Source organism: Cucurbita pepo, chromosome 8 (assembly GCF_057944985.1).
Source record: "Cucurbita pepo subsp. pepo isolate OVF chromosome 8, ASM5794498v1, whole genome shotgun sequence".
In the NCBI taxonomy this organism is placed as follows: domain Eukaryota; kingdom Viridiplantae; phylum Streptophyta; class Magnoliopsida; order Cucurbitales; family Cucurbitaceae; genus Cucurbita; species Cucurbita pepo.
Window position 1 is genome coordinate 5,246,140 of NC_141805.1, and position 9,989 is coordinate 5,256,128.

Here is a 9,989-nt window from a genome sequence, read left to right on the forward strand (position 1 = left end):
AGATCGATAGTGGTTCTTAACTTGAGGAGAAAGTTTAGGAAACTAGTTAGTAATTTCTCTACTATAAATATTCATGAGATGTTTTTTTTTTTTTTTTTTTTTTTTTAAGCAACAACTACAAAAAAAGAATTGAAAAACTAAGTGCTTAAGATTAATTTTTTCCAACTTTGTTACAAAAGAGAATTGCCTGGTAGGTGTGCCGACTTTGTCAATCTGTCGATAATTACCCAAATTACCATGTAGCCTTTTAGCATTCTGAGTACTCCTACTATGAAGTCCATGGCTATATTTTTCCACTTCCACTCTGGTATACTCAGGGGTTGTAACATTCTTGTCGTCTTTTGTCTAGAGCGTTTACCTGTTGGCATACTAGGCACTTGCTTACAAACTCTACTACGTCCTTCATACTCTTCCACCAAAAATGTTGTTTTAAATCTTGGTACATCTTAGTACCACCTGGATGCATAGCAAATGGCGAGTTATGAGCCTCCATCAATATCTCCTTCCTTAATTCTTCTATTGCTAGGATACATAGGCGTCCCTGACATAATAGTTCGTCATCTAAGGATTTTGAGAACCCGTCCACTAGATCCTCTACTAGCTGACTCAAAATCTTATGTAGGGCTAGGGTTCTCTTGTTGAAAATCAATAATCCTCTATCTGAGTGTGAGTTGTACTGTGAGTCAAGCCATCTGTGCTATGACTCCCTCAATCACTACCGCTATGTTAGCTCACACAAAATCTCTTTAAACTCATACCTCTCTAGTAATGAGGGTCGATAAGTGTGCCGTCTTTAGACTTAGGGCATCAGCGACCATATTTGCTTTTCCAATGTGATACTAAATGTCTATGTCATAATCCTTCACCCGCTTCAACCACCTCCATTGTCTCATGTTCAGCTCTTTCTAGGTGAAGAAACATTTCAAACTCTTGTGGTTGGTGTAAATTTTGGTCTTTTCTCCATACAAGTAGTGTCGCCAAAATTTTAATGAAAACACTTCCGCGGCCAACTCTAGGTCGTGTGTGGAATAATTTTTCTCATATTCCTTTAACTAATGGGATGCATATGCAACAACCTTGTCGTGGTGCATCAACCCACATCCTAGTCCTTTTTTAGAATCATCACTATAGATCATGTACCCTTCTAAACTCTCTGGTACCATGAGTACTGGGGCTGTTACCAACCTTTTCTTTAGGTCTTGGAAGCTTGCTTCACCCACATCACTCCACCTAAATGGTATGACCATCCTCGTCAACTATGCAAGTGGTGAGGCAATCTTAACAAAGTCCTATACGAATCTGATAATAACCCGCTAATCCCAGAAAACTTTACACCTCTGTAACTGAAGTTGGGTGTTCCCACTTTGTAACTACTTCGATTTTGGTAGGGTCTGATGGTGTTAATATAACACATGGGGAAGCAATTTGGATCTTAGGCACTTTTAGAACATCAATTATAGTAAATAACTAGCATGTTCATAAGTATTAAAACTTAATGAGTTTAGATACTAACCTTTTGTAGTTCAAACTCCTTTTTCCTCTCGAACAGGTTTTGAACCACCACTAGTGTCTTCTCCACTATCCTCCGGCCTTAGAACGGGATTGTGGAATCTGGTGAGTGACTAAACTTGGGAGGGATTTTGTACATATGAAGAGAGTGTTTGTGAGAGGTTTTTTTCTCAAGGTTTTTCACCAAGAAGAAGACCTTTCATATACCATATCACTCTATTTAAATAGTCATGTTTGCATGTTCATGCAAATTTGAGATCACCAAATTTTGACACTTAAAATTCCACTCAAATGTTTGGGATTATGTGGCAAGCATGTATGTTTGAGTTAACCAAATTTTGACACTCAAAATTCCAACTTGTGGAGTTTATTTGGCAAGCATGCAAGTTTGGTTAAACCAAATTTTGACACCTCAAAATTCCACTAACATGGAATTTTCCATTAAATGAAGTCAACCTTTTTACTTTCTTCATTTTAATTCAACAGTTAATTTGAATAATGAATTTCAAATTAAAGTAACATTAAATGATTAATTAAACTATTTAATTAATATTTAATATTAATTCAAATGTCAATCCCAATCACACATAATTGATTAAGATATTTAAATCTTATTTAAATATCTCAGATTCTCTCTTTTTGTTTAATTCGTAAATAAAACAAAAAATGCGGTTAAATATATCGTATATATGTAGCGCATATTCCCTAATTTGAATTCGAACACTTCGAACTCACTCGTCACACTGTTCTATGGTTTAGTCCGATATGAGCTAGCAGAGGGACCTAATGGACCTCTAGATCATGGGCTCCAACGATCCAAGATTAACCGGTTAAACTCATTAACCTTGTTAACCAACATTCATTAACTACTAGGACACTCCACTATAGCCTAGTAGTTGCACTCCCCTCACTATAGATATATTTCTATCCATTTGATATAACCATGATTAGTAAGTCGATCCTTCACAGGTTGTTCGTAACTAGAGCTGGGTCAATTTATCGTTTTACCCCTAAAGTTACTTCTTGTTCCTTATGTCTCACTGATCCTCTAATGAACAATTGGTTTGTGGTCCAACCAGTAAATTGAATCCCTCTCAGGCTAATGAGAGGGTGGGGCCCCTTGTTCAAGACCTGAAGTCAGTGCTTAAGGGAACTACCTCTCTTCTATCCCTAGAAGTGGGTAGGAGTGAATTCCGTCTTGCACCCCACGTCCCCAACCATTCACCCAGTCTTACCCTTGAAATGGGAGGCCTATTGAGTTGGCGAACTAGAGTTTCGTCTTGCACCCCACGTCCCCAGCCATTCACCCAGTCTTACCCGTGCAAATCTAAGGATAAATCTGATAAGCAGGAGTTCATGGTTAGCTCAGGATTAAAACCGAGTTACCTAGGTTATCGAATGAAAAGAAAATCAGTCTCAACAGTAAACGACTTTATAAAGTGAGAGTGGTTTTCTTCATGGTCCGATCTTATGCAATACTCATTGCATAGGACGCCCCCACTCACATGTCTCCACATGTACAATTTAGTGATCACATTGTTTATATCATATACAAAAGTGGGCCGCATCCATAGTGTCCCCAGCATAAGGTACTCAGCCTTATCCTTATACTATAGATCATTTTGACTATACACTTGAACTTGATCTACTCTTATGTCTCTACATATAGTTCAAGTAATCATACTATAACCAGAGTGTTCTTAGTTTATTGGATTTAGATTAATGATCGTAAAGTTCACTTTATTCAATAACAATTTTTACTGAATAAACAACAATAATAACTTTAGTGAAAATAGAATATGTTTTTTGTTTACAAACTATGAGTTTTAGGATATAAAACCCAACAGGGTCTACGTAAATTTCATTCTTTGATTCCACATGTCCCAAGAACAAGACTTGTCGCAGCCAAAATTCACACTTGGAGAACTTGGTGTACAACTTGTTCAACGTCAGATTCGTGTGTGTGGCCTCATCGGTGTTTTCCGCATTCTCTCTCTCTCATTCTCTCTTTGTATTTCTCTCTTGCTACTCGTGAGGATATTTGGCATTCCGTAGAGGTGGGGAGAGCGTGTGTCCGAGTGAGATGCGAGAATTCCAGCACTCGCTGGTATTCTTGCAAGTCGCCAACGACCGCCTAATATTTATTTATTTATTTATTTTATACGAATAGTGAGATTGAAATCAAGTTCTTCAATAGAGACCTGTAAGCAATAAAATATCCACATATGAAACCTTCTCCACCGAGAGAACTCCATTCGATGAAACCCTGTAAAAAAAAATAAACTCCTAAACTAAGGATCCCGTTCAAAGATGTGTGACATTAGACAAAATTTTTGGGGGCATACTTAAAATCGAGTCAAAATCCAATAAAGGTTCCTCATTTATCTAGTCGACATCCTTCCAAACCAATATTTATAATTTGAATATACTAGCACTTGCCCTCTCATGAACTAAAGTCATTATTGCATAACTATGAAAAAGATGAAACAATAGATCTTCCTATATGTGAATGATTTAGCCATGACTAGAAAATTCAATTAGATAGAACGGAAATAACCCAATTGTGTACACAATCAATCAACTACACATAATAAATATCATGGATGTGTATCACTTCAAGATTGGCTACATAGCTAAGAACAAGGTACCTAGTACGACGAATGTTTTAATCAAATATTTGTGTACGATTGGGCATGACTTCGGCAATTTCAATCATGGGATTACAAACCGAGCATATGAATAATGAGTTGGATGTTTTACCTTATTAGATTCCAAGTAATAATAACTGCCTAAACTACATAAACCAAAATCAAATTTAGTGATAGAAACCATATCTCCTCTATCCTCATTTCGAGAGTCGAGAGTTGAGAGTTGAGCATAGGTGAAGTAACTGCGGTTAAAGATATTTAACATTCTATTACAGTTTATCATAGATACCATATTCTATTACAGTTTAACATTCTATTACAATTTCACTATCATTTAGATGTGATGATTTTAGTAAATATTCTCAACCGTCATGAACTATATAAGTTCACTATCTCTCGGAACAAAAAGAGTCGGCATAAATATACTCACCAAATAATCTTATTTTCATATTTATGATTAAACTATATTTGGCTTAAAATATGTTAATACTAAATTCATCCTTCAATAAACTTTTGAGTGTGACCTCTTAGCTTCTTAGCTTATTCAACTTTAAATCTTACTCATATCAACTCAATCATATGGAAAGTGACCCAATATTTATAGTGGACGACTCCAATAAATCATTAATTTCATTTACAAGTAGAGAGTGACCCTGTCATGTCGACTTGTATCATGTAAGATATGACTCTAGTAGATTATTTCATATACATGTAAGGAGTGACCTCACATGTGGGTTCATATCATCATGTCACGATCATAAGAGAATCTAACACATATAGGAAATGAAACCATATATGTACTTGTATCGTATAGGGTACATTCCTAATATAATCATATCATATACATAAATGAAATGATCACACATGTGAACTCATATCATTAGGACATGACCTTAGTAGAATTATATCTCGTACCTACAAGGAGTGACCTTGCATACGTCATACCATTGGGGTACGATCCTAGAAGATCTAGGACATACAGGGAGTTACCCTCATATAGAGCACGATCTTAGTAGAATCACATTATATACATGCAAAAAGTGACCTCAAAATCGATAGGGCACGACCCTTGTAAAATCGCATCATATATATGGAAGGAGTGAACTTGCAATTATCAGAGCATAACCTTAGTATAATCACACCATATACATGCTAGGAGTGACCTAATAAGTGAGCTCATTCATTAGAGCGCGATCCTAATAGATTTTGGTACATATAGAGAGGGACTCATATGTTCTCGTAAAGGGCATAACCCAAGCAGAATCACTTCATATACATACAAATAAAATAAATATACGTATATACAATAAATTATACATATATATAATTGTAATATAATTTTTAAGAGTGGTTGGACAATAAACAATATAAAATTACTTAAAAATGTGAGCGAATATGTATATTTTAAAATTAACAACAATTCGAGGTTAATTAGTAAAATTAAAAATTGAAAAGGGCTAATGTGAAAATTGAGATAGTTAGAGGGGTCGTTGGTGCAATTTTGTAAAAAAGAAAGGAAGAAAGTTTTGGCGTAAAATCAACGGTAGGGAAGGCAACGCAGACAATTCTTACCAGGTATTATTATAAAATGTGCGGTGACCAATGGCTGTAATGCCGACCTAAAAGCAAATAAGAAAAATAAATAAATAAATAATAATAAATTTAGAGAACTGGAAGAAGACAATTAAGGCCCTATGCGGTGCGTTGGTATAAAAGGATGCAGCGTATGGAGACCACGAGAAACATTGCGAGCCCTAGCCCTCAGATCTGAACAACATCTCATTCCAACGCCATGGCCAGCTTTGACGAAGCCCCTCCCGGCAATTCCAAAGCTGGAGAGAAGATTTTCAAGACCAAATGCGCTCAGTGCCACACTGTCGACAAGGGTGCTGGTCACAAGCAAGGTTAGAGATTATCATTTCTTATTTATATGTTTGGGTTTCTTGCGATTCGAGATCGGAGGTTAGAGATCTCGAAGTCTCTATTAGTATTCTGAACATGTTAGTCCATCTTTGAGGATTCATGCTGAGTTTTGCTACGGTTGAATCGATCTGATCGTTTTCTCTGTTTTCCCCCAATATACTCTAGGAAACTAATACCTAGTATTGGCCTTCATCAAATTTTTCCATGGATTCATTGTCCTTGCCCGAGACGAAACCGCCTACCAGGAACATGCTATTTATTATTATTATTTTTTTTTTATGGAAATTTGACTTGGTGAAATGATTTTGGAAATACTTGGGAAGCGTTTACTTTTATGAAACTAATAACAAATATATGGATTTTTTTTTTAGAAAAAAATCATTTAATACAGTATTTTTTTTATAACTTACTAATTATTCATTAACTTGGTAATGATAAATTAGTACGTTTTTTTTTTTTTTTTTTTTTTTTTTTTTTTTTTTTTTTTTTATGGCGTTGGCCTTGGTGAGTAGAAATCATGATTAAGGTGAACAATTGATTTTAGTCAATAGTACATGGCTTCTTACTTTTTATTTTTGCTATTAGTTTTTTAGCTCCAGTTTTTGTGCTATTTTACGGAAGTTGTGTTAGATCTGCAGTTACTTTTATTCTGTTTCAATTGGGTTTCATTAGGTTTTGAGTTGTGGATGTACGAAGCTTATTGTTGCGTAATGTTTTGACTTTTTTATTTTTTATTTGGAGTAGATTTTCATCCCTCCCTTTCGCTTTTTCATGAGGAGAAATCAGCCTTTCTATATTCATATGTAAGTAGACTCTAAGACGAGCAATGGCACTTGGAATCTTGCAGGTCCCAATTTGAATGGGCTATTTGGACGGCAATCTGGCACAACTGCTGGATACTCTTATTCTGCTGCCAACAAGAATATGGCCGTGATATGGGAAGAAAAGACCTTGTATGACTACTTGCTTAACCCCAAGAAGGTAACTCCCGTCTATTTCTCAACACTTGTGGCCTTTTGTAGTATTTGATTTGAAGCTAGTTTATTTCCCTGCGTTGTCCTCCAGATGTTCTAATTGTTGATTCATTGATATTACTGTGAATTCACCTAAATAGGCTTGCCGTGTTCCTTACTAGCCCTTTTCTTCATAATGCCTCTTCAACTGATCCCCAAGTGCTGAAATGTTTTTTGTAACTTTGATCAACATGTTCGTCTTTTTCCATCTTACAAGTAGCCTGAACTATAAAAATATGTACATTCCTTTTCTACAATAATAGCCAAAAGTTTTGAAGAATGGTCAACCACCATTTGCGTCACAAATCTCCCTTCACTTGGAGTTTCAATCATAATTTAAGCAAAAATAAAACATACAAAAATTGCCTCTTATATCTGAATATGCTTCAGACAAGCACGTTAATAGTTTCTTGAAACATGATTGATTTCCACAATTTCCCTCGATTCCTTTACAAGTCTCCTTTGGGAAAATCACTTGCCCTTAAATCTATCTTTTGTGACATGATTAACTTTTTTGGCATCGATGCTATTAGGAACACTCTGGTCCCAATGTATCGTCGTGGTAAATCCATTTAGGCATTAGTTATGTGTCTTCCCTTGCTCTCGTCGCTTCCTCTTGCAGCTTAACAAAGTTCGTCCTGAACCCTTGCTTAGGGCTTCCTCTCAATGGAAATCTTCATTTGCCCTCAAGTTTCAATGACATAATTAACAAAGGAAGTTTGGAAAATCCCAGTCTATTCTTCTCAGTTTGGCTATAAAATGAAAAATTCAAAATTTCCAAAGCAAGTGAAATTCTCTATGGGAACTTTTGAGTTGAAGTGTTAACATTCACTCAAATCCTTTGATAATGTCCCTTATGATCTCACTGTGTCTATGAACACCCTCATTTTCAGCACTTAAAACCGTTTTCTTTATTCCTTGATGGTCATCTTTCTAATAGTGATGGCTTTATGGCCACAATGTTTGATGGTTTATTTTTTGCCTATTTGTTGGCTTGAAAGGAAAGGAACAAATCTTCTGGTTATGGCGAATAAAATCCCATGTTATACTTGTTTTATCATTGAACCATGTTTGTTAGGTTATGATTCTTAAGTTTGGATATGTTAAAGCTTGTGTTGGGAGTTTATTTTAAGAAACAGGGGTCAGTATACTATTTGAATTGTGCTGATAAATGGGGTTTAGTTTGTGTAACCTATGTTCATCTTTTTTGTTTTGGTTTGGGATTTATAAGAAATTTAAATAGTTTACATGTTTACCATTTTTTGTATAGAAAATTCATTTCTATATTAAATTTGGTAAAAATATCATAATATTTTTCTTTTGTAATCAGCCAGTACAGTAAGTAGTTTACTACCGTTGTCAACCGTGTAATCTTTTTGAATAATTATTTTGTAATGTGAATATTCAACTACTTTTGTAATTGCTTCTCAAATATTCACCAAGGTGCGATGAAGTGTGCATAAATTCTTTCGAACAGACCAAGCTTTCTGAACCATTGTTATCTTTGTAGTTCTTTCTTGATGTTAATTTTGTGTTTCATCCCTTATGAAATTGTCTTACCTTTCTGGAAAAACTTTTGGGAACATCACCATTTTTCAAACTTCAGGAAGGAAACCTCCAAATTTGCCCATCCAACTAATTTACAAACCCTCCAATCATCTTTTTTGAAAATGCATCCTCTTTGTGTGGAATCTGCATTAACTCTAGCGCTTATGATTGCTATGGTTTATAGAGGAATGTGAAGGTAATTGTAAATTTGGAGGAATGAAAAGAATACTGAGCTTGGTTTATGAATTTTGTTTGTCCTTCTTTGATCAATGATCACTTGTGTCTCTTTCAAAGTTTTAGGAGATGGTAAATATTCTAACAAATAGTTGGGGGATGTGTGTATCCATTGTACAGTATATTCCTGGAACAAAGATGGTTTTCCCAGGGCTGAAGAAACCGCAGGATCGTGCCGACCTTATTGCTTATCTGAAGGAAGCAACTGCTTAATTGCATAATATATGGTTGATGCTTCTTCCAATCTACAATTTTTTGCTATCAGTTTTCCCCATCATCGTTAAAATAAGAACATTGAGAGGAGAGGAACCTTAGATGAAAAGTTGGAGGTGGTCACACACACACACTTTTTTTTTTCTTTTTCATTAAAAAATTCTTCCCTTCCTCGCTACACTCATTTGCAGAGTTCACCCCATTTGTAGCTTACATTATTGTTATGTGAACATAACTGCTACAATTTTTTTGGCCAACCCGGTTCTGCCAACTTATTTTCTCATAATAAATGTCACACTTGTTAGAGACTACCTATTTTCAATGCATTATATTACGATGAACTTCAACATTTCTGGGTTTTATTTATTTATTTATTTATTCTTCAATTAAGAACGAAATAAACAAAAGTATTTGATTGTTATTTATGCTTATGTTTCTTCCGCAGAATGTGTTGAAATAAAATATATTACATATTAGTTTAAATAAATATAAAATTATTATTTTATTGAAATATATTTTTTGTTGAATGAACATGATAATGGTAACAAGAGGTTTATTTATTTCCATAATAACTTCAGTTTTTTGTATATAAAAATATATCTCATAATTACACAAGTGAAAATTTAAAGGGGAGAACAAATTTGTTTTAAACAGAAATTAACGGTAAATATGAAGTATTTTATTTATTTGATAGAAAAATAAAATGTACCCAAATGTCCCAATCTTCCCGTGGGCAACTCATGAGTGGTCCTCTCCAACTGGCCAAATAGGAGAGACTCATTTGCTGCCCCCACACTGATTCAGACCCAACTTCATTGATTCTTTCTCGAGAGGGGAGCGAGAGCGACTGGTATTTCTTTATCATTTGTTGACATTTGTTGATTATTCTACTTTTAATAAT

The 9,989-nt window shown here is 35.0% G+C and overlaps 1 protein-coding gene across 1 annotated transcript; it reads left to right on the top strand.

Moving 5' to 3' along the window:
• Positions 1 to 5,874: 5,874 nt before the first annotated feature.
• On the top strand, positions 5,875 to 9,399 carry LOC111784024 (cytochrome c). Its single transcript, XM_023664846.2, has 3 exons — positions 5,875 to 6,061; positions 6,928 to 7,061; positions 8,996 to 9,399. The coding sequence occupies exons 1-3, from the start codon at positions 5,950 to 5,952 to the stop codon at positions 9,086 to 9,088; spliced, it is 339 nt and encodes a 112-aa protein (XP_023520614.1). The 5' UTR covers positions 5,875 to 5,949; the 3' UTR covers positions 9,089 to 9,399.
• The last annotated feature ends 590 nt before the right edge of the window (positions 9,400 to 9,989 follow it).